General features: G+C 39.6%; 2 protein-coding genes across 2 annotated transcripts in view; both read right to left on the minus strand.

Moving 5' to 3' along the window:
• LOC126376600 (tubulointerstitial nephritis antigen-like) overlaps window positions 1-11,917 on the minus strand; it is a 57,799-nt gene extending 45,882 nt beyond the window's left edge. Inside the window, exon 1 of the mRNA XM_050024093.1 lies at window positions 11,600-11,917. Coding sequence (XP_049880050.1) covers window positions 11,600-11,610 — 11 coding nt within the window. The 5' untranslated portion in view covers window positions 11,611-11,917. The remainder of the gene's footprint in view (window positions 1-11,599) is intronic.
• The window catches only part of LOC126376623 (ethanolaminephosphotransferase 1-like), a 147,683-nt gene that overhangs the window by 48,288 nt on the left and 73,804 nt on the right, over window positions 1-25,591 (minus strand). The window lies entirely within an intron of this gene.

The raw sequence follows: 25,591 nt of genomic DNA on the forward strand, positions 1-25,591 counted from the left end.
AGCGGACCCTGTGAATAACGGAATAACGCTAGGGAGTTGATGATTTACTATAATACTTACAATTATTAATTATAATTTGTTTATTTTTTCGCAAATACATTGATTACATACATTGATTTGATTTGATTTACTTAAATTACGAGACTGATTTCTGTTAGCAACAATATACATAAATCCTAATGCTAGTAAACGATTGAATTAAAAATAAAATAATATTTTATTACCGGGGACATTTTCCCCACAGCAATAACGAAGTAGGGATAGTTTACCCCATCCCCAAATAATATTTTATTACCGGGGATATATTCCTCACAGCAATAACGAAGTAGGGATAGTTTACCCCATCCCCAAATAATATTTTATTACCGGGGATATATTCCTCACAGCAATAACGAAGTAGGGATAGTTTACCCCATCCCCAAATAATATTTTATTACCGGGGATATATTCCTCACAGCAATAACGAAGTAGGGATAGTTTACCTCATCCCCAAATAATATTTTATTACCGGGGATATTTTCCTCACAGCAATAACGAATTAGGGACAGTTTATCCTATCCCCAAATAATATATCATTACCGGAGATATGTTCCTCACAGCAATAACGAATTAGGGATAGTTTACCCCATCCCTAAATAATATTTTATTACCGGGAATATACTCCTCACAACAATAACGAATTAGAGACAGTTTACCCTGTCCCTATCATCCTCAGGGTGGTATCGGTTAAACGACGGGGTACCTAGGGATTTTAAATACTAAGATTTTAGACCATAAGGCTGTTTATATTATAGGTATCAGTCCTAACCGAATTTATGAACAGGAAATTACAAAATTGCAATCAAAAGCAGCTTGATACACGTAGGACGTACAGGTTTGCCACAAATACTTATAAACGTTTGTGGGGGCATAGTAGTTCTTATTAATGAAAAATGCCGCGGGAGCATAGCCGGTGGGACCGATATGCACAAAACGAGCATAATATTATAATATGAGACAACGATCGTATTATAAACCTTTCCACATCATTCGTTGCTTCTTAAGTATCACGAAACCACAACTACCTCTTGTCAATATAGCGGTTTAGTCTTGCTCAAGCTTGTGCCCTGAGCCGTGGTTCGCGGCCAACTGGGCACCCTCAGGTCTGTTGACTTAAATTTTGTACCGGGTGAGAGCCCTCAGCGCTCCCCATTTGTCCGGCCTAGTAGTTACTGTAATTTGCGGCAAATCTTTAATAAGTCACGTCAAAAAAAGCTTGTCTATGTCTTGGTGCGGCCGCTTCACACGCGACGTGAGTTGACTTAAGCAATTTAGTGCAGCGGGCATATCTACCTTGTTTCTATGATCTGTGCGGCATACGGTTGTTGCTCTGGTTAGCGTACAAGATCAATTTCAGATAGCCTATAACAAAATAACTTTCCACCCACGACCCCGTCCGCGTGGCCTTCGTTTTTCCACCCCTTTTTCTCCCTTTGACGGATGATATTTGAAGTAATCCTTCATGTCGACGCCTTAGAGTGAAAAATTCATAAGCGCTTTTTTAAACATCACATTTTGAAGCGATTTTCTTCAACAAAACCTCTTCTTTCTTATCAATCCGGGTAAATATTTACACTATGATGATGACTCAAAACGTTCCCCTCCACCAACAGACATCAGACATATTTCATTCGAAACGACTTGGCAAGTTGATACTTTACTTCTATGGCGACTTCTTCGCAAGTCGATTTCGGACTGATTTTAGGTACTTCCTGTTAAATGCATACTTTTTTCAACCAATAGATTGTAGTAGGCTGAGCTGTAGGCCATCTACGGGGTCCACAGGTGGCGGATAGTGGAACGGCCATCAGATATGATGGTTAGCTGCGAATATAAAAATAAGCAGTCCCCGACCAAACAGCGACAGGATTAGCAGAACGTAGTGGGTAGCTCACTGGGACGGGCTAACCTATAAAATGCTACTTAGGTTCTATGACGATCTTGTGACGTAGCGAGCAGGCGCCGCTACTTCAAAAGCGCACCCCTGATGCCGGGCAGCAGCGGTATCAGTACTGGTTGGAGGCCGAGGAAATGGATTCTGGTAGGGCTCTAGCTAGAACATCACCGATTGAGAAATTGGTCGGTGTACTGCGGAACGGAAGGCGATTTAGGCAACGACTGTTCTACACACCCCATCTATGGAGTAATGGCGATTACTCCACCGACAAGAGCGCCGCTCTTAAATAAAGAGAGAGAGATTTCAGACATATCTCATTCGAAGCTTCTTAGTGAGTCGATATTTTTGGTCAATTGCTTCTGATTATTTATGGTACCTCGTTAGTGATAACGGGCTCGAATTTATGTACCTGGTTTGAAACAGGCTTTTCTATGGCGATGTTTTGGTTTGCGAATATAAATCATAGAACGCGTTCAGCTGCTTATCTTTCGAGGCTTGTCGTTCAAACAGAGGTCAAGGTAACCTTTACATTCCTTTTAACGTTATCAGAATACGTACTGTTTATCAATCTGGCTATCTATTTACATAATTTTATCTGACATGTTTTTATATTTGTATTAATAAATAGTTTTCCCAGCAAGTGACAAACAGAAAATAAAACTCTGGTGCTGACGCAAATATCGACTTCCTTCAGGCATAGAATAAGAATTAATACTACGTATAGAACGGCAACCCTCCGCCGCCCCACCAGCGGCTGAGCTAGGTTTACCTCACTCCCTCGGTCTTACTTTAGTCTTCAACCGTGTGGGCATCAGACGTCACACACAGATGCGCGTGTACGATAAAGCCAATGTGTCTGTGAAAAACGAGGTTTATGGTATGAATTGTCCAGGGTGTGCATCAGGCCCTGTTGTACCGTCATCAGCCAAGTAGAGAAGTAATCACCTAGCGGCCTCTGTGGTCCAGTGGTTGAGCATTGGGCTCACGATCCGGAGGTCCCGGGTTCGAAACCCGGTGGGGACATATCACAAAAATCACTTTGTAATCCCTAGTTCAGGTAGGACATTACAGGCTGATCACCTGATTGTCGGAAAGTGAGATGATCCGTGCTTCGGAAGGCACGTTAAGCCGTTGGTCCCGGTTACTACTTACTGATGAAGTTTGTAGTCGTTACGTGAGTCATGTCAGGGGCCTTTGGCGGCTCAATAGTAACCCTGACAACAGGGTTGATGAACTTGGTAATACACCTCAAAACCCACACGATAGAAGAAGACGTAGCAGCAGGAAATGAAAAATCTAAAATATTTAGAGCATAACAAACGATTATGAATGAAGTCTGGTTTTTATCTGGGATTAACGTCTGACCTTCACATACCACATACCAGTGCCCGTGTTATCAGATGAATCAGTATAAAAATCAAAGTCCTGACGTGATTATAGCTACATAAACCCACGCTTGTAATCCGTAACAGGGTGGATAGAACCACACACAATCAAGTCATTTAGGGCTTCAGTCTCCTTCACACATATGACAGCTACCTGATTATTTTCTAAATGTTTTCTTTTTTGTTAGAAATTAAGACAATTATATTATGAACCACGCGACATCTAGTTATATAATATAGCGGGATAGGGCAGCATGGGAATACTTGTACATATAAAAAAAATACAAAGATAGATTCACTTACGAAACACTACACACACACACTTATAGATACGCTTATAAAATATAATAATAGGTATAAACAAAAGATGTACCTATAAATACGAAAGGAAACAGTCAATCGAAATGCTGATAAACTATACAATCTCCGTAAAAGATAAAAGAAAGATAAGTTTTTTAGTTTTTATATTAAAAAGGAAATCAATAAATATTAGGAATCCCTCTTTTTTGAATTGTGCGCTAATAATGATTAATCTTACAATAATTCCGATAAAAACGGATGTTGATATTAATCTACTGATTATAATTGAAATGATGTCATTTATGTTTGTACATAATATATCAATACATAGTAATGTACCGTTCCCGGGAATATTTCCAAAGTGGGAATAGTCCTGTTAAAAACTCTTAAAATAGCAAGGACGTTTGTAGAGAATAATCTTAAATAAAAAAAAAATAAAAAAAAATGTTTATTTACTTTAAAAGTAGATTTTTACAATACAAGGGCTCGGGGTCTCCTTTTAAGCAAGAAGTTGCTTGTAGTAGGAGGCTCCGCTCTTCCATAACTATTAAATGTTTAAATGTTATTTGATTTGTATAGGTTAGTATACATATTTGTAAGCACCTATGAAGGCGACATATTCTATTTAGAAAAACCTCCAAAATAAAGATAAAAAAGGACACTAGCTGTTTTTTTTTTTCAAATTTTTATTCCTTGTGTTCGATTTTGTATGCCTAAAGACTAAGTAATGAAGCTCTTTTTAAATAACTATTGCCACTTTTAACTGCCGGAATGTTCGGTATTTTGATAGTTGTTACGTAATTGTTCAAAAAATTGTTATGAACTGTATTCTGCAGTGCACTTCTGTAATAGGTATAAGCACTAGATTAAGTCTTTAGACGTTTAGATTTATAATGTAATGTGCTTGTATTGTTGATGTGCCTTTAAATAAAATAAAAGTAAAATAAATAAATGTTGCAACATTCGCAACGGCCGGTAAAAAAAAATATTTTCATCTCGAGCTCCTCCGTGCTTCGGAAGGCACGCTAAGCCGTTGGTCCCGGCTGCATTAGCAGTCGTTAATGACCACCAATACGCACTGGGCCCGCGTGGTGGTTTAAGGCCCGTTTTCCCTATCCATCCATAGGGAAGGCCCGTGCCCCTGCAGTGGGGACGTTAATGGGCTGGTGATGATGAAATAAATGTTGCCACTTTGAGAATACATACTTCCGTAATAGCGCCATTTGGAAATCTGTGTAGATCGTAGTGTTATGGGTTCGAACTTCAAATCCCGGTTCGGTCTTTAATCCATTGAATTCGACTTTAAGATTTTGAATAAATTGATTTATAACAAATTAATGACTAATAAAAATAATTTTATATGTCAGAATAATCATTTTCAAATCTTAAAAAAATTACTTATTATCCCTTTATCGAACGAGATGATTATAACATTAAGTCCGCTGTAATCTCTAAAAGATTGTCTCGAAAACAGACATCGGAATTAGCTTAACAAGTGGAGTGTCAAGTGACTTGACAACGGCGCCTGAGAGCTTAAGTTAAACCTGAGGTTAAAACTCGACTTAAACCGGTTTCAAGATTACCTGTTGACAGAGACGTCGGCTCAAAATAGAAGCTGGCTAAGCGTGTGTCGGCTTCCCAGATAGGTTTTATATTAATTAGGTAGTCTCTCTCTCTCTCTATTTATTTAAGAGCAGCGCTCGAGTAATCGCCATTACTCCATAGATAGGGCGTGTAGAACGGTGGTTACCCCAATCGCCTTCCGTTCCGCAGCACACCGACCAATTTCTCAATCGGTGATGTTCTAGCTAGAGCCCTACCAGAATCCATTTCCTCGGCCTCCAACCAGTACTGATACCGCTGCTGCTCGGCATCAGGGGTGCGCTTTTGAAGTAGCGGCGCCTACTCGCTAGAACCTAAGTAGCATTTTATAGGTTAGCCCGTCCCAGTGAGCTACCCACTACGTTCTTGTAATCCTGTCGCTGTTAATTAGGTAGTATCCTAGGTCAAAGATACATACATACATACATAAACTCACGCCTATTTCCCACCGGGGTAAGCAGAGGCTATAGAATTCCATTTGCTTCGATCCTGACACACTTCTCTTGCTTCCTCCACATTCATCAATCGCTTCATACACGCACGCCGGTTCAGAGTAGATCGTATTGAACCTTTTCTAAGGACATCTCCAATTTGGTCATCGTAAGTCCTTCTCGGTCTTCCTCTGCCAGCCCTACCATCAACTTTCGCTTTATATACTTACCGCTTTTGCAATTCTATAGGACAAAGATAAATTATGAAATTCTGATTACTAAATAAAGACACATCTAAATGTCTCAAAAAACGTTTCCTTCTTTTCTATTTAACTTATTTATTTATGAATTTTAATAAAGAATAAGCTTAATAAGCTTGATAAGCTTAGCTTAGCTTTTTTTTTTGATAAGCTTGCCTGTACTATCTGTTTTCTTTGTATGTTTCTTGTGTCTGTTTCATTGTGTACAAATAAATAAATAAGAATAATATAAGTGTGACATTTTGTCACGTTTTTCTATCCTTTATTCCCATCTGCCCCCTTTAGGCTTGCCACCGGGGTGGTGGTTGGCACTAAGTAGGTGCCGTTTACCACCCCTGTGGTCGATGGCACTTAATTACAAAAAGGACATTAAATAAAAAAATATAAATTTAGCAATATTAATTTTAAATTTTCCGTTTCTTTATTGGATAAAATCACAGTTTTATTAGGTACCTACACCAACGTAACCGATGGGCGTAAGATATTTTCACAAAATGTAATCAGGGTAACTGATTTTTAATAATAAATACTTTCTTTCTTTCCTTCTTTCTTTCTATTTGACTAGTTGAAAACTACCCCATTATCGGAGCACCGGTTCCAAGCCCGGTACCGGACTTGCACCAATGAGTTTTAATTTATCAAAAGTGCAATTTTCACTAACCCACATTCCTAAGAAATGCATTTTCGGAGTTATGTGACCTAACCTGTATTGGGCTGGTTTTCCCTTCGCGGGTTGGCAAGTCAGACAGGCTGTTGTTTCTGTAAAAAACTGGACCTGTCAAATCGTTAGGTTAGGTAAGCGGACCCTGTGACAACGGGATAACGCTAGGGAGGTGTGAAGTGCAGTTTTCACTAACACACTTGGCTCGACCATTATATACGGCGATACGGCTCACCACCTCTCACGTTGGTCTAACAGAAAGCTTCTTCTTATCGTGTGGGTTGTGAGGTGGAATACCAACCTCATCAACCCTGGAAACTTAGTTTATCTTGCGAGACTGTCCTCTGTTAACACTTTCAAGAACAGAACGTCTGCGGACGTTCCGATTCCAAGGTGTCATACTACCTACATATTATGAACCATCAATGACCCATGATCTCTGTCCGTGAAAGGGTTAAGGATATTGCAGGCGTGAATGACCTGATTGTCCGAAAAACTGAAGATGATTCCTGGCTTCGGGGGGGCGTTAAGCTGTGTTGGTCCCGGCTATTAGCCGTAAAAATACTATGCTACATACCCCGTTCGGTTGATTGAGGGGAGGCCTGTGCCCAGTGTGTGTGTGTGTGTGTGTGTGTGTGTGTGATGTGTGGACGTAATGTCATGTTTATGTATATTTTGCATTCACAATAATGATATTGGCTTAGTGTGTTCGCCACAGTGTTGCTGTGTGCTGGCTTGTGTTTCTCAGAAGCGAAGGCGATTCTTAATAGAACTCGTGCGGTAAATATATTTTATTGTATTGCAATCAATGCAATATGTAGGTGAAGCATTAATTTCTGATCGGTAACGATTCAATCAGCTGATACACGGTCAATAAGTATGGCTAACATCTATTTGTCCCACTAAATGGTGTCAAGGTTTCATAAAATTATGCCAGCGTAATGTTTTTGAATGTCTCTCGTGTAGTCTTCTTTGTTTTGGACGTGACTTGTTGTAGATTTGCTGCAAATGGCATTATTAATGGGGGGAGGGGGCTAGTGAGCTGAATTTAATTTACTTAATCTAGAATTTTGAATAGCAATTTTATTTTTATTCCTCGTATTCGTCATCCGAGGCAAATCTCCATACTGTCGGTTTTCACGAAGCTGCCCGCGACGTTTTACGTTTCAATGCGCAAGCGCCGCGCAGCCATTAAAATTTGAAATACGACTGACTTTGAGTACGACTATTATTTAATCGAAGCTTTTAGCTTTAGTGTAATTTATGGGAATTTGATTTCGTATTAATAACTTATTTTCATATTACTGCTATGAATTCTATAAATAGAAGAGGAAACAATAAGGAAGAAATAATAAATAAATAAAATCAATTTTAATATTTTAAAATTAAAATTCCAAAATCTATAAAATACTTACATCAGTATGTAGTAACCAAAAGTAAATGTAGGCTTAACGTGCCTTCCGAAGCACGGATCATCTTACTTTTTGGACAATCAGGTGATCAGCCTGTAATGTCCTAAACAAACGAGGGACCACAAAGTGATTTTTGTGGCCGGGATTCGAACCCGGGACCTCCGGATCGGGAGCCCAACGCTCAACCACTGGACCACGGAGGTCGATAGCGATAAGCGCTGATTGAGGGAAACGCTGAATGAGACGGCACTCGGTAACAATGAAATTTTTGTATGGAGTGTTCCGGGGTGTGCGTCGAGGTGGGGGGCGCTTAGATGTAAAACAGACTTCACATTAACGTTGGGAAACACGAAACCAAACTTTGTGAAAGTTCTGCAATACATAATTAAAACATCTTCCTTATGGTTTTACCCAGAGAAAGCGTGGGTTGCATATTCATTCGTTCATAGTCATAGTCATAGTCATTTATTGATAATAATAATTACACGTCACAGATATTACAAAATTCAAATAAAAAAATAAAAAAATAAATAATAGCAAAATTTCATTGAGCTATATCACGATTCTCTCTCGAAAGGACAGTCTAGAAAAGTGAAATAGCGTCACTACATCGCACAAAAGATTTTACGGTCAAATCTTCAGGTCAAACTGGAAACTTTTTATGCAACTTAATTTTTTTCTGAGCATTAGTGACACGCAAAAAATGTCTGTCTACGTACTATTTTATGCCTGATAGTTCTAGAGATCTTATTAATGTGGGTTTCCTCACGGAGAAATCGATTTTCATTGATCGTTAATATCTAATCTAAGTTATTGTTAGAAAAAAATCGATCGACCTAATCTCGACTGATACATCGCTATGCTAATGATGTAAGTAAGTAGGTAGTCGTTACATGAGCCATGTCAGGGGCCTTTATAGCCGGGGTAAAGAAGCTGCAAGAAAAACCTCGGCACAGGGCCCTAGACGTTCTTTAAAAAAATAAACATAAAATATTGTTATACAATTGAGTAATTTAGCTGCCTACTATCAGTTCTCAGACAGAAATAATCACTAACTCACTCGCTCAATCACTATGCAGCATGCTCCATACCTATTCGTTGATTGAGGGGAAGCCTGTACCCAGAAGTGGGACATATATATAGGCTGTTTATGTTTATGTATGTTATGTGTATGTGTAGGTAACTCTACCCCAATTGGAATGTAACCGTTAGCTTATGTTATGTTATATAACTACGTAGGTAGCGCTGGAATTAAATCTTATCTAATATACAAATAAAAGATTGCAATCTGCATTCCTTTTCAGTTCACAGAAGCGCCAACAGCTAATAAAACATAACGACTGATAACACGACCCCTTTACGTCCTTGATAACGATACATTAAACGATTAAAAAAAAAATTTGCAGTGAGTTGTCAAAATTTTCAAGGAAAAAGAAAGGTATGGCGTCACAGCTGTTTTTTCTAAGTACATAAAATTCAAATATAAATACTTAAGTAAGTATATCTTTGAGGAGCTCGGTGGCGCAGCGGTTAACGCGCTTGGTCTGCGATTGTTGAAGTTAAGAAACTTTCGCAAAGGCCGGTCATAGGATGGGTGACCACAAAAAAAAAGTTTTCATCTCGAGCTCCTCCGTGCTTCGGAAGGCACGTTAAGCCGTTAGTCCCGGCTGCATTAGCAGTCGTTAATAACCATCAATCCGCACTGGGCCCGCGTGACGGTTTAAGGCCCCAGCAGTGGGGACGTTAATGGGCCGATGATGAAGTATATCTTTACTCCGTTGGTCCCGGCTATTAGCCGTAAAACACCTCCACCCGCATTGGAGCAGCGTGGTGGAGTATGCTCCATACCCCCTCCGGTTGATTGAGGGGAAACCTGTGCCCAGCAGTGGGACGTATATAGGCTGTTTATGTTGCACGCGGGCCCAGTGCGGATTGATGGTTATTAACGACTGCTAATGCAGACGGGACCAACGGCTTAACGTGCCTTCCGAATCACGGAGGAGCTCGAGATGAAAACTTTTTTTTTTGTGGTCACCCATCCTGTGACCGGCCTTTGCGAAAGTTGCTTAACTTCAACAATCGCAGACCGAGCGCGTTGACCGCTGCGCCATCGAGCTCCTCAGCTTGTACTTGTTTTTCTACAAATATAAATAAATAAATCAAATAACGAATGAAATAAAAATACCTACCACGTATCTGGTTTAGAAAATTCGCGTAACTGCGCAAAAAAAACTGCACGTGAATATAAATATTATGTCATTTGAGAGTGCTTGGCAATCATCACGGATCACAATAGTCATCATCGCTTTAAACGCTAATTGTGGTGCAAAGTCAACTGTTTTTTTTTTATTAAGAAAAATATTGCTATGTAACCTTATGTAATAATGACGTAGTCTTGTATTGTACCTATTTGTCATTAAAAAAAAACTAATTTTATAAAACAAAACATGAGAGTGTGTGTATTAGTGTGCATATTTAAAAATAAAAAATATTTTTACTTTTAGTAATTTTTTGCATCTTTATAAAAATATACTAAGTAATACACCGTCCAGTATGTTTAAGGCTGCGTGGAAGAAATTGCTGCTTAGCAATAAGGCCGCCGATTGTACTTCTGCTATAATTTAGTGATTGTCCTTTATGTGAAATAAAGTGTTTTAAACTGAATCGAATTAGGTGTTCCAAATTGAAATTTTCAATTTCATTCAAATTCAAATTCAAAGTTTGAATTCGGAACATTAACATTAAGAATTAAAAACCTTTGTCCACTGTAAAATGACATTTACTTTTTATTCCGCATACCTACTCAAAAATATTACGAATTTAAATAAGTAGGTACTTAAGTAATATTTATCTGAACATCCGTTCGAGGAGGGAAACATATCTAGGAAATTGGGAGGTGTTTCGATTTGTTTAATGTGTCGCGTCACGAAGCGAGTTCATACAAAATATCCCAAAAAAAGGACTTTACATTATTGTCAATTTTTCTTTTTTTCTGGCAACTTCACATTTTTTCATTCCGTATTGACCTTATTCGGACTATAACGGAAATATTCAAATAAAGAACACAGAATAGAGCGATAAGTGGACAACTTGCTGACACTTGCAGTCTGACTTCGTACTTATTATAAGAGGTAGTCATATAGACCTGTTTTCCAAGTATATTTTTTTTTGTTTTTAAATACATTTTACCTATATTTTTATTTTATTTACGTTAACATACAGCCTACTCATGTATATTACTAGGTGTAATGAGTCTTCCTAGGTAATAATATTTTTATTACTTTTTAAAAGTAAGAAGGTATTTATTTATAGAGTAGGTAAGCAATATGTTTTTCATAAACTTGGATTAGCTATTCGAGTAAAAAATAAAGACGTCTAAAACAGAATCTGCTACTTACTTTAGCAGTTTATTAAAACTTAAAGGAGACGGAGATTTTTATAAATTTAAAAAAATATGAGAAATTTCGTAAACGTTTTTTGTATAGTCTTCTGATAAGAACTTTGTTTTGTTTCAGTGTAAACATGGTGTACGAAAACCTTCGACGAAAACAAACAATTTCATTAAGACCATTAAAAATAATAACTACTTATAATAAGAAAGATTATACTTACATTACTGCCATTCTGTTTTGTTCTTCAAAAAAAGACAAAATATAAAATCAATAACTTTAAAAAGTCATACACACAAACTTTTAAATTTCGATCGAACTAAAACTATTTAAATTATCTGCCCATTTCGAAACACTGACTGGAAATGTTTGATTTTAAAAATAAATTAAATGTCAAATTTATTTTTCTTTAAATAGTTATTTTCTTTTTATTTTCAAAAAAGAAATAAAGTCTAGTCGTCGTTTCGCGCGCGCGGGAATTTTAAATTCGGAACAGCAAGCGTGTACGCTCACAGAGCGTTGCGATAATACTGTAGTAGACGCTACCTTAGTCCTCAACAAAAGCAAACGCAAGCATACAGGTAGGTATAACCTGCTCTAGATATGTACGTAATATCATATTTTCATGAATGGACTTTCTATTATCTCTGTAAGTACCACAGTGTTGCCAGACGTACCACTTTTAGCACGGTACCGATTTCAACTTGTAAAATTTAACCCTTTATTGCACATCAAAAGAAAACATTACATTTATACTTAAACAATCACAGGCAAACAAATAAATAGGTAAGTAATTAATTTGGTATAAAAGACGGCCTTTTTGCTAAGGTAGCAGTTTCTTCCAGACAACTTTTATGTGTAGAATGTAATTTCAGTAAATTCGGGCCCGCACAGGACAGACGCAAACCCGCGTTTTGTGAATTATTTATTTATTTACTTACTTATATTCTACCGATCTACATAAATTCGCGACCGTAATCCATAAATAGATAAGTATAAACTGAAAAAGATAATAATCAGAAGACAAGAACCCTCATCAGCCCATTAACATCCTCACTGCTGGGGCACGGGCCTTCCCTATGGATGGATAGGGAGATCGGTCTTTAAACCATCACGCGGGCCCAGTGCGGATTGATGGTTATTAATGACTGCCAATGCAGCCGGGACCAACGGCTTAACGTGCCTTCCGAAGCACGGAGGAGCTCGAGATGAAAACTTTTTTTTTGTGGTCACCCATCCTATGACCGGCCTTTGCGAAAGTTGCTTAACTTCAACAATCGCAGACCGAGCGCGTTTACCGCTGCGCCACCGAGCACCTCAAATAAATAATATAATATATAAATAAATAAAAATATGGAATTTCCGGGGTGTATCTGTACATTGCACAATAATTATAATGAATAATTAACTCTTCTTGCGCCTCATTAAGCACACATTTTGAATCACCAGTAAGCAAATAATATTTTATCTTAAGCCATCCATTCGTAATTACATTTCACGTGAAAAATAGTAATTTTATCAAGAAAATGTCTTTATCGTGTAGGTATTTGGCAAAATTCTACACAAAGGGAAGGAAATGATAAAGGTGACTGTATACAGGGTGTTAGTGACATCGTAACAAAAACTTTGAGGGGTGATTGAGGCCATGATTCTGAGATGATATCAAGTGGAATTTTCCGTCGCAAAAGTATGAAATTGAAAATAATTAAAAAAAACACAAAAAATTTCAGGAATATTCAGACTGAAAATTCCACTTGATATCAACTCAGAATCATGGTCTGAACCATCCCCCTCAGTATTCGTTAAGGTGTCACTAACACCCATACCTACTTGTATGGCTACCGTATGTACTTATGTGGGGTGTAAGTGACATCGTAACGAATACTGAGGGGGATGATTCAGCTGATTATTCTGAGTTAATATCAAGTAGAATTTTCCTTCGCAAAAGTATAGAATTGAAAATAATTTTAAAAAAATTAAAAAGAACATGAATTTTGCGACGGAAAATTCCACTTGATATTAACTCAGAATCATGGTCTGAATAATCCCCCTGAGTATTCGTTACGATGTTACTAACACCCTGTATAGAAGCGAAACAGGACGCAATCCGAACCCGGAACATTTTGTAATGTTGTATATCGAGTTGTATATCATCGTCTTATAGTGAAAATAATTAACGGCCTCCGTGGTCTAATGGTTGAGCGATAGGCTCACGCTGCGGAGGTCCCATTGATTCTGCTCCGCACCACCCAAATCCCCTGGTAGTTGCGGCTTCCGAGTACATTCCGCTTAGGGACGGTACTGAAAAGTATCGGCGTCCGAAGGACGTAATATACGATCCCGACGACCCGATTACCCTAGCCATAGAGGCAGCCAATCAGCTCGCGACACCAAACACTTCAGAGCCCCGATACCGACCCCGCCGGCGTGGTCGACAATTTCCCTCATTCAGCGCTTATCGCTATCGACCCACTAGGGTCGATTAATTCTTTCAAATATTTTCCCTCTCAGACGACGCCCTGAGCCGAGGTTCGCGCCCAACTGGGCACCCTCAGGCCTGTTGTCTTAAACGATGTACCGGGTGAGAGCCTTCAGCGCTCCCCATTTGTCCGGCCAAGTAGTTAATGCCATCTGCGGCAAATCTACAATAAGTCACGTCAAAAAAAAAAAAAAGCTTCGGAAAAAAAGGGTTCGAATCCCAATGGCCACAAAAATCACTTTGTCATCTCTAGTATAGTTACGACATTACAGGCTGACCACTTGATTATCTGAAAGTAAAATGATTCGTACTCCGGAAGGCACGTTAAGCCGTTAGTCCCGGTTACTGCTTACTTATGAGCCTTTGGCGACTCAATAATAACCCTGACACCAGGGTTGATGAGGTTGGTAATACACCTCACAACCCACACGATAGAAGAAGACAGGCAGTGAAAATCACATAAAGGCTTTTTGAAAAATGGCATTTAGATATGATTTTTGTTAACAAAACCTTCTTATAGACATACCTGCTTAGTTTCAATCCAGGTACAATTATGTGGTCTAAAATTTTTCCTTGGAATGGTTTTAGATAGTCAAATCATCGCTTACGTGGTTTTCACTATTTCATTTATAAATTCGTAATATAATTTTACATATTCACATCTCTAACACTACGTTTTTCACAGGGTCCGCTTACCTAACCTGAAGATTTGACAGGTCCGGTTTTTTACAGAAGCGACTACCTGTCTGACCTTCCAACCCGCGAAGGGAAAGCCAGCCCAATACAGGTTAGGTCGCATGCCACCGAAAATGCATTTCTCGGAAATGTGGGTTTCCTAACGATGCTTTCTTTCACCGCTGAGCAGGTGATACTCATTTATGATTCAAACATGAATTCGAAAAAAAATTAGGCAATCATTGGTTTAGGCCTGTGCTGGGTTCGAACTTGCGATCTCAAAGTGAGAGGCAAGCGTTCTACCAACAGGGCTATCACGGCTTTAATATTTATAGAAAGAATAATTATTACGAGCCCGGATACAAACCCGCGACCTTTAAAATCGATGATAGACAAATACTAAACATTGTAGTGTAAATAAATCAAATCAAATCAAATATACTTTATTGCACACAACATACAAAACAGATTCACACAGATGAAGATAGATACAGTACAAACAAAATTCTTGAATGAGAATGTTTATCTTTTATCGCGGTTCGATACAATTAAAACTTAAACAACCGTCTTTATCGTGTTCCTTCTATGATATATAAAATTAATCATAAAATGTTAATCTAGAATTTTAGAAGCCAATTTATGAAGCAAGAGAAGTGTGTCAGGATCGAAGCAAATGGAATTCCAAAGTCTCTGCTTATCCCGGTGGGAATTAGGCGTGAGTTTATGTATGTATGATTATATATTTACTAAGTTAGATTTTTTAATATTTATAATAAACATAATAGACTACTCTGGGCGCCATCCCACTCGCATCAGACAGAGTAGGTACTGCGGGGCGGAAGGCAAGAAGGAAACCAATGCCCTATTTTTCCCTGAAAAGTAGCATGGAGAATGCTACACCGACAAGAGCGTGGCTCTTTAATTAGTAATGTTGATGTTATGTATACCAGCTGAAGCGATTTCTTATCAGAGGTTCTATTTTTATAAATATTTGCTTACGTTTTCATTGGAATGCGTGGATGCGTAGATATTTTTCCGCGCAGGTATTGCTTTGTTATTACAATGTTTATTTTCTAACTTGTTGAATTACGTGGAGAAACATATTGTTAGCTTTACTTCCAAGGTGTTGTTGAACTGTTTCTCTGGTTACTGTGAACAGTTAAGTCCATAAATTATTATCACGTGCTCAGCGGTGAAGGAAAACATCGTGAGGAAACCCACATTCCCGAGAAATGCAGTTTCCTATGGCCATCTATTATACATTATATTTTTGGGAACATACCCTGGAAACTCCCTACTTACCAACCTCATCAACCCGGGTGTGAGGGTTATTATTGAGCCGCCTAAGGCCCCTGACATGACTCATGTAACAATTGCTCACATCAGTAACTTACTTTAGTTCTAAATGGCCGTAAGCTGCCAAGGAGTATCTACACAGATTTCCAAATGGCGCTATAACGGAAGTATGTATTCTCAAAGTGGCAACATTTATATCATCATCACCAGCCCATTAACGTCCCCACTGCAGGGGCACGGGCCTTCCCTGTGGATGAATGAGATCGGGCTTTAAACCACCACGCGGGCCCAGTGCGGATTGATGGTTATTAACGACTTCCAATACACCCGGGACCAACAACTTAACGTGCCTTCCGAAGCACGAATCATCTTATTTTCAAAAGCTAGTTTCAAACAAATCAGTGACTAACTTTAAAAAGTGAGTCATAATATGATAACAAAAAGTAGTTCATCAAACTATTTTATTATGTAACGGTGGATCTATTTTTTGTTTACTTTTTTATCCGTGTGCGCCACAGAGTTCATAATACAGACAGATGCCGCGGGAGCATAGGTAGGACCGAAGTATGCACAAAACGATCATGTTACAAATTCAAATTAAAAAAATAACTTTATTCAATAGGCTATGTAGTTACACTTTTAATCGACAATTTTTACATAACGAACGTCTCATCCGCCTACAATTACTGCAGCTTCTCACAACCTGTATATGAGACAATCATCATAATTAAAATAACAGTCCTTATATGACTACGCATTGGACATGTATAAGCTCACGACTATATACCAATTGGGGTAGTCAGTAGAGGTATATCCATCGCAAGATGAACTAAGCACCCACACCTCACCGAGCTTTCTGTTAGACCAACGCGATAAGTGGTGAGCCGTACCGCCGACTTTAATGGTTGCAACTTGCACTTATATTACTACGCAATGAACATATAAGTTCACGACTATATTCCAATTGGGGTAGTCAGAAGTAAAACACAAGATGAACTAAGTACCCACACCTCACCGAGCTTTCTGTTAGGATCGTAACAGGTGGTGAGCCGTATCGCCGACTTCAATAGTCGCAATGACCGGCGGGTAAATCGATGTAGCCGTCCAGCCAGAAGTGTCTTGGACGTGAGTTAACAGGCGACATGCGGACTCGTGTAGTTTAATGGACCCCGATACCGACCCCGCCGGCGTGATCGACGATTTCCCTCAATCAGCGCTTATCGCTATCGACCCACTAGAGCCGATTAATTCTTTCAAATATTTTTCCTGTCAGACGACGCCCTGAGCCGAGGTTCGCGCCCAACTGGGCACCTCAGGCCTGTTGTCTTAAACGTTGTACCGGGTGAGAGCCTTCAGCCGCTCCCCATTTCTCCGCCAAGTAAGTGCCATCTGCGGCAAATCTACAATAAGTCACGTCAATAAAAAATGTAATTTAATGCTGAGGGCATATCTTCCTTGTTTCTATGATCTGAGGTCGGTATTTCGCGCACTAGTTTTTACTATACAGTAGTCATCGGTCAGGTGTATGACGTCATCGCTGGCGTCTGTGACCAGGCACGGCTCACGCCCCTAATCCCTATCAGGGTGGGCAGCTCTGCATGTCTGGAGTCGCTTCCCGTTTGTACGTAATGCTGCCATACGCGGCAACAATGAAATGAAATGAAATATTTTATTTCGGATATTTACCCATATTTTGTTGGTAACATTTTTTTTATTGCTTTTTTTTGACGTGACTTATTATAGATTTGCCGCAGATGGCATTAACTACTTGGCCGGACAAATGGGGAGCGCTGAAGGCTCTCACCCGGTACAACGTTTAAGACAACAGGCCTGAGGGAGCCCAGTTGGGCGCGAACCTCGGCTCAGGGCGTCGTCTGACAGGAAAAATATTTGAAAGAATTAATCAACTCTAGTGGGTCGATAGCGATAAGCGCTAATTGAGGGAAATCGTCGACCACGCCGGCGGGGTCGGTATCGGGGTCCTTGTTAGTAACAGAATATTATAACTAAGTTAGTAAAATTTATAATTTTCATTGGATGTCACATGCATATACAGTCATGAGCAATATAATGTACCCACTTTAGGACTCTATCGCAATAACATATTTGACATTTAGTGAGACTTACAGTTCAATTTGTCAAAAAAGTTAATGTGACATGGTACCAAAGTGTATACATATTTATGCTCGTGACCTTTGTGAGACCACAATAACTAACGTCAAAAAATACAACTGAGCCCAGGTAGGTACATTCTTCTATCGTGTGGGTTGTGAGGATTACCAACCCCGTCAACCCTGGTGTCAGGGTTGTTATTGACCCGCCAGGCACCTGACATGACTCGTTACACGACTACGTACTTACATCAGTAAGTAGTAACTGGGACCAACGGCTCAACGTGCCTTCCGAAGCACGGATCATTTTACTTTTGAACAATCAGGTGATCAGCCTGTAATATCCTAACCAAACTACTCACAAAGTGATTTATGTGATATGTCACCACCGGGATTCGAACCTGGGACCTCGTGAGCACAACGCTCAACCACTGGACCACGGAGGCCGTTCACTGGACCACGGTAGGTATATATAGAGCTCGAGTGGTTAGCTGTAAACCTTTACAATAAACCTTGGCTATTGACATTGAATGAGTCTTCAGTCATAAGTTTTACTAGTCTATTATGTGCCGAGCACTTCAATATATTACATCACACAACACAGGATGTGTACACCATTTTCCTTTTTTTTACGTGACTTATTGTAGATACTTATTGACGATCTGGAGGTCCGGGTTCGATTCCCGATGTCGATTGTCGTATTGTGTTGGTTTTCTCTTCGCGGGTTGGAAGGTCAGACAGATTAGGTAACCGGACCCTGTGGAAAACGGGATAATGCTAGGGAGATGATAACCATGTAAGTAATTTTATCTGGACACGCGGAAGCGTGTCAAGCCAAGTTCAACTTTTTAAGTTATACTTATATCTGTCTTTTTCTTACCCGCCAACGCCTTCCTGTCTTTGGTCGCCTGGAAGAAATAGCCGTAAGGCCGCCGAATTGTGCTGTTATTTTTCTTGTTGTATGATTTTTAAACTGTATCAATTTATTTCGTGTAGACTGTGTGTGCAATATAGAATATTTGACTTTTTTTTTTGTATGTTTCTGCAGCGTTCCCAACAAACAAAACAAAATAAAGTTGTCAACACCTCTTAGTTGGCTTCCTAGTAATAAACCCGACAATAAGGTGAGCTAAATACGAGTTACAGCCTGGCAGTACCAGACGGGCAATGTTTAAGACTGTCGTTCCGTTTCACCTGCAGTAATGCCAGGCTATTTCTGTATCAAGAAAAGGAACGTCATTGTTGAAACATTCCAATTGAAACGAATTTCAGCTATTTATACCGATGGGTCAGCTTTTATTGCTAACTGTTTGAATCATCAGCGAGCTTGGTTTAGCTCTGTACATGACAGGTAAACCAAGCTCTCTCCAAGTTCGTATCGGTGCGGGTGTTATTATTACTGCCGATAAGAAGAAGATCGATTGAGACTGTCTAGAACTAATAATAAATCATAAATAATGTAAAAACTGAGGAGCTCGGTGGCGCAGCAGTAAACGCGCTCGGTCTGCGATTGTTGAAGTTAAGCAAATTTCGCAAAGGCCGGTCATAGGATGGGTGACCACAAAAAAAAAGTTTTCATCTGGAGCTCCTCCGTCCTTCGGAAGGCACGCTAAGCCATTGGTCCCGGCTGCATTAGCAGTCGTTAATGACATCCATACCCCCTCCGGTTGATTATGGGGAGGCCCGTGCCACAGCAGATGGGGACGTTAATGGATTGATGATGATGAATGTAAAAACAATTTAGGGAGTTTGTTTATCGTCTTCGTTGTTCTTCCATGAATCGGAACACCACTCCTTCTGGCACGAATCAGCCCAGCAGCGAAGACACTGGCTGCTTTTTTTATTCAAAATTTTCTTTCTTGTACTCCGCCTTGTCTTATCTGCCTAAAGGTAATAAGGCTTATTTTTCAAATCAAATCTACTTTATTGCTCCTCTTTCCGTGTACTACCAGATCCTTATCACATAAGCTCACGACTATCCCACAGGTGTCTTCTTCTTCTTCTTCTATCGTGGGGGTTGTGAGGTGGATTACCAATCTCATCAACCCTGGTGTCAGGGTTACTATTGAGCCGCCAAAGGCCCCTGACATGACTCATGTAACGACTACTTACTTACATCAGCAAGTAGTAACCGGGACCAACGGTTTAACGTGCCTTCCGAAGCACCGATCGTCTTACTTTTGGACAATCAGGTGATCAGCCTGTAATGTCCTAACCAAACTAGGGATCACAAAGAGATTTTTGTGATATGTTCCCACCGGGAATCGAACCCGGGACCTCCGGATCGTGAGCCCAACGCTCAACCACTGGACCACGGAGGCCGTCCCACGGGGGTAGTCAATGATACATCCATCGCAAGATAAACTAGTACCCGCACCTCACCGAGCTTTTAGTCAAACCAGCGTGATAGGTGTCGAGCCGTATCGCCGTCTAAAATGGCCGAGCCAGCTGCGTTAGTGGAAACTACTCTTTTGATAAATTAATAACTCATTAGTGCATTTCGGCTCTCTAGCTATAGAGGCGGCCAACCAGCTCGCGACACCAAACACTTCAGAACCCCGATCAGAACGCCGGCGTGGTCGACGATTTCCCTCGTTCAGCGCTTATCGCTATCGACCCACAATCGATTAATTCTTTCAAATATTCTTCCTCTCAGACGACGCCCTGAGCCGAGGTTCGCGCCCAACTGGGCACCCTCAGGCCTGTTGTCTTAAAAGTGTGTACCGAGTGAGAGCCCTCAGCGCTCCCCATTTGTCCGGCCAAATCCTTATTTTAAGAAGGATATAGAACTACTAGAAAAAGTACAACGAAGTTTCACTAAAATACCGAAAGAACTCAGGAATAAATCTTATGAAGAGAGGCTAGAAACTCTTAAGCTGACCACACTGCAAGCTCGCAGGGAGCGTGGAGACTTAATAGAGACATACAAAATCTTAAACAGTTACTATGACGTGGACAGCTTTGAAGCACTATACTTGTTCAATCATAACACCAATCTAAGAGGTCATACGCTTAAACTCTGTAAAAGAATTTCAAACAACAACCCCCATAAGCATTTCCTGACTAACAGAGTAGTAACAGCGTGGAACGGGCTGCCGCAGGACGTGGTCTCCGCTTCTAGCATCAACACCTTCAAAAACAAATTGGACAATTACCATAAAACAGAGAAAGGAAAACACAACTGAATAGTTGAATACAGGCACTTATCAGTGAAAACTGCCTGCCTGAGTTAATAATAATAATAATAAATAGTTAATGCCATCTGCGGCAAATCTACAATAAGCCACGTCAAAAAAAGAAGCGTTTGCGAATCAAGCCCCATGCTCCTTGCAACATACTTGCCGCCCTACTTATATCCGTGTTGGCGCCAATGGCCAGTCGACTACACCTTTTAATTTGTGCAAAACGAAAACATCTCCTTCAAGACTGGTGGTAAATTATCCCCGTCCCGAATTCCAGGACTTAAAATAAACAATCTTTTATAAGAATTAAGGTCGACAATATCATACCAAAATATAGGTACTCAATACTAGGGCTGCCACCCAATGAAATGAAATGAAATAAATTATTCGCTCTAGAGTGGTACAAAAGACCCTTAAAAAATGTGTATTGTAATAAAAAAGTAAAAAATAGTATTTTTTTTTTTTGAGTATTTGCATAATTGTATTTGCATGATTTAGTCATCTATTACCTAAACGATTACGTTGTCTTACACAGTAAATGTTGTGTGCACCTATAATTGGCTTATGTACTCGTAACAGTCTAATTTCTGATGTAACTTTCATTTTATTTCATGAATTATTATATAAATAAGCTGTTGGTGTACCTTTTTATACATAAATATATTTAAATAAAAAGTCCATCACCCAACCATATAGCGTGCGAATATTAATATTAAATAATTTATAATTAAAGGAACATGCTTTAAATCTGTCTTAAAAAAAACAACAATAGATATTTTAAAAATACACAAAAAAACATAAGTACAACAATTAACCTTAATTTAAATAAACGGTTGCGACTTTAAAATAGAGTCGGAAAAATAATACTCTTGTGTTGTGTGTGTGTTGTTGTGTTGTGTGTTGTTGTTGTGTTGTGTGTTGTGCTGTGTGTGTGTGTGTGTGTGTGTGTGTGTGTTGTGTGTTATTTTGAGTTGTATATGTGTGTGTGTGTGTGTTGTTGTTTTGTTGTGTGTTGTTTTGTGATGTGTGTGTGTATTGTGTTGTGTCGTGTAGAGTATGCTCCATACCCCCTCCAGTTGATTGGTGGGAGGCCTGTGCCCAGCTGTGGGACGTATACAGGCTGTTTATGATTATGATGACAGGTAAAGCCACAGGTTATCTCTTGTATTAAACACCCTAAATCGTACAACTGACCTCATTTCTCCTTGTTATGAACAGTTGTTTTCATTCTTAATGCTCCGAATGGCCAAATAACGTTTATTTAAAGAAAGTTAGTGTTATAAACGTCCGTTTAAGTATTAATATTAAATAAATTTATTTTCAGAGTGGAAGAAGCGAAAGTGGTGTGTCAGGATCAGTGACGTTCCCGGGGAATATTCCCACTTTAGGAATTTTCCCAGCAGTAAAAAAGCGCTAAACTTATGTAAAAAGAGCTTTATTACCTAACCTTTAGACAGATAAGCCCAGAGTACAAGAAAGAACTCTCAAGAAGAAGACAGAGAGAAGTTTTCAACTCGAGCTCCTCCGTGCATCGGAAGGCACGTTAAGCTGGCTGGTCCCGGCTGCATTAGCAGTCGTTAATAACCACCAATCCGCACTGGGCCTGCGTGGTAGTTTAAGGCCCGATCTCCCTATCCATCCATAGGGAAGGCCCGTGCCCCAGCAGTGGGGACGTTAATGGGCTGACGATGATGATGACGATTAAATTAATTTATTTTTAGAGTGGAAGAAGCAAAAGTGACGTGCCATTCCCGGGAAAATTCCCACTTTGGGAATGTTCCCAGCAGGAAAAAAACGCAAAACTTATGTAAAAACAGCCTTATTACCAAACTTTTAGACAGATAAGACCAGAGTACTTTTGTTTTGGTTAAATTTGCCCCGAGCAGGAGCAGGCAAAGGAACATAGCCATACAGCCTGGTCAAATGAAAATTTTCTTCATGTAATTTCTTGAATTTGTTTTCTTTAAGACCAGAGTACAAGAAAGAACGATTTGAAAAAGAAAATCAGCCAGTGTCCTTACTATTAAAGAGTTTTTACAACGGGAACATTCCTGGAAACGGCACATCATTGGTCAGGATCGCCGTAAGTGGAATTCCGTCGTCTCTGCCTACCCCAAAAGGAAATAGTCGTGATCTTTAGTATTCTAGAGGTATTTTTGTGTCTTCCTTCAAAACGCAATATTGATTTAAATATTAAACAAATCAAAGGAGTCCGGCAAGCAAACGCTGGTTTATATAAACTCAAAGAGCGGTAAAATGGAAAACAAAGATAGAAACTTATTGAAGTTTTATATACATAATATATCTATCAATTATAAAAAAATTGACAAATTGGAGATGTTCTTAGAAAAGGTTCAATACGATCTACTCTGAACCGGCGTGCGTATATGAAACGATTGATGAATGTGGAGGAAGCAAGAGAAGTGTGTCAGGATCCAAGCCAATGGAATTCCATAGTCTCAGCTCACCCCGGTGGGAGACAGGCGCAAATGGAGAATCGAGGTAAACCCGGAGAAAAGTGCAGCGGTGTACTTTTCAAAGGGCTATTATAACACGCCACGGTCACGCCGTCAACTTAAAGTCATTACGATGTTTGGCAAGCCGATCCCTTGGGAGGAGCAAGTCAAATATCTCGGCGTAGTCTTAGATAGACGTCTTACTTTCAAGGCCCATATCAAACGAGTGCGCGATCGCGCCGCGTTTGTAATGGGCCGTCTTCACTGTCTCCTTAACAAGCGAAGTAAATTGTCCCTTAGGAATAAGGTGAAAATCTACACGACTTGCATCCGTCCGATCATGACCTATGCAGGGGTAGTTTTCGCTCACGCGAGCCCCTCTCAAATTCACCGTCTACAGGTAATACAAAATCGTTTCATGCGGAAAGCCACGGGAGCTCCGTGGTTCCTTCGCAATGAAAATCTGCACATTGACCTAGGTCTGCCAACCATTGCCCAATGGCTCAAATTAGCTTCCAAACGTTTTTTCGATTCTGCTCCGCACCACCCAAATCCCCTGGTAGTTGCGGCTTCCGAATACATCCCGCTTAGGGACGGTACTGAAAAGTATCGGCGTCCGAAGGACGTAATATACGACCTCGACGACCCGATTACCCTAGCCATAGAGGCAGCCAATCAGCTCGCGACACCAAACACTTCAGGACCCCGATACCGACCCCTCCGGCGTGGTCGACGATTTCCCTCATTCAGCGCTTATCGCTATCGACCCACTAGGGTCGATTAATTCTTTCAAATATTTTTCCTCTCAGACGACGCCCTGAGCCGAGGTTCGCGCCCAACTGGGCACCCTCAGGCCTGTTGTCTTAAACGTTGTACCGGGTGAGAGCCTTCAGCGCTCCCCATTTGTCCGGCCAAGTAGTTAATGCCATCTGCGGCAAATCTACAATAAGTCACGTCATAAAAAAAAAAAAATAAAAAAAAAAAAAAGGTGGGAGACAGGCGTGACTTTATGTATGTGTCTGTATAATTAAATAAACAAAATGTTAATACCTGTAGAAACAAATTATCGAGCCAGTAGTGTTTGTAAACAACCCATTCTTTAATAAGAAAACCACTTCAAACGTGGCTTAACCTAAATAACAGTTTAGCACTAAACACTGACGACCCAATACTGCGAAGAATTGGGTCGGTGTTTGGGTACTTAAATTCTTTCATCGGCTAATCAATTTTTATAAACGTAAACACATTAGACATTATAAATAACGATGTAAGTACAAATCCTTTCCTCTTATAGCTCCATCGTCCAATTTGTTTACTTTATCTAAAATAATGTTTAGATTATCGTCAATTCTAATCTTAACCAAAATATTTTCATGTAAAATTATTGCTTCACGAGATCATATCAGCCGCCATGTCAAAAAGTTATCAGATCTCATGTAGAGCCAAGGTTATAACTCTACACGCCCTAACTATAAAAACCCTAAGTTCTCAAACTCTACACGTTTAGCAAAATATGCGGTTTGGCCGTTTTGCTACCACCACATGAGGTGAAAAATCTATTTCATTTGTTTTTATTTTTATTTTATTATTTTTTTATATATTTTTTTTTCTATTTCTGTTTTAGTAAGGTAACTTTATTGACTGTTTATTTCCATTATGTTAAGTACATAGTTCTTGTAGTAACGAAACGGCCAAGCCTCATATTTTGTGTAACGTGTAGAGTTTGGGAACTAAGGGTTTGTATAGTTAGGGCGCATAGAATTATAAATTTAGCTCTATATGAAATCTGATAACTTTTTGACATTGCGATAGATATGATCTCGTCTTGGCATCATTTTACATGTTTTTTTTTTTGTTGGGATTGCCTTTTAAATGCATTGCTTCAAAGTGACCTTTTTAACCCCCCAGATATGAATTATTTAAGTAGCCTATTTAGAAAGAATTTAGGGAATAACTGTCTGGGACCCAATATTAGGCAGTCGGATTACTGAGTTTTGAATTTAACTGTGTATAAAA

The sequence above is a fragment of the Pectinophora gossypiella genome, chromosome 21, assembly GCF_024362695.1.
Source record: "Pectinophora gossypiella chromosome 21, ilPecGoss1.1, whole genome shotgun sequence".
Taxonomy (NCBI): domain Eukaryota; kingdom Metazoa; phylum Arthropoda; class Insecta; order Lepidoptera; family Gelechiidae; genus Pectinophora; species Pectinophora gossypiella.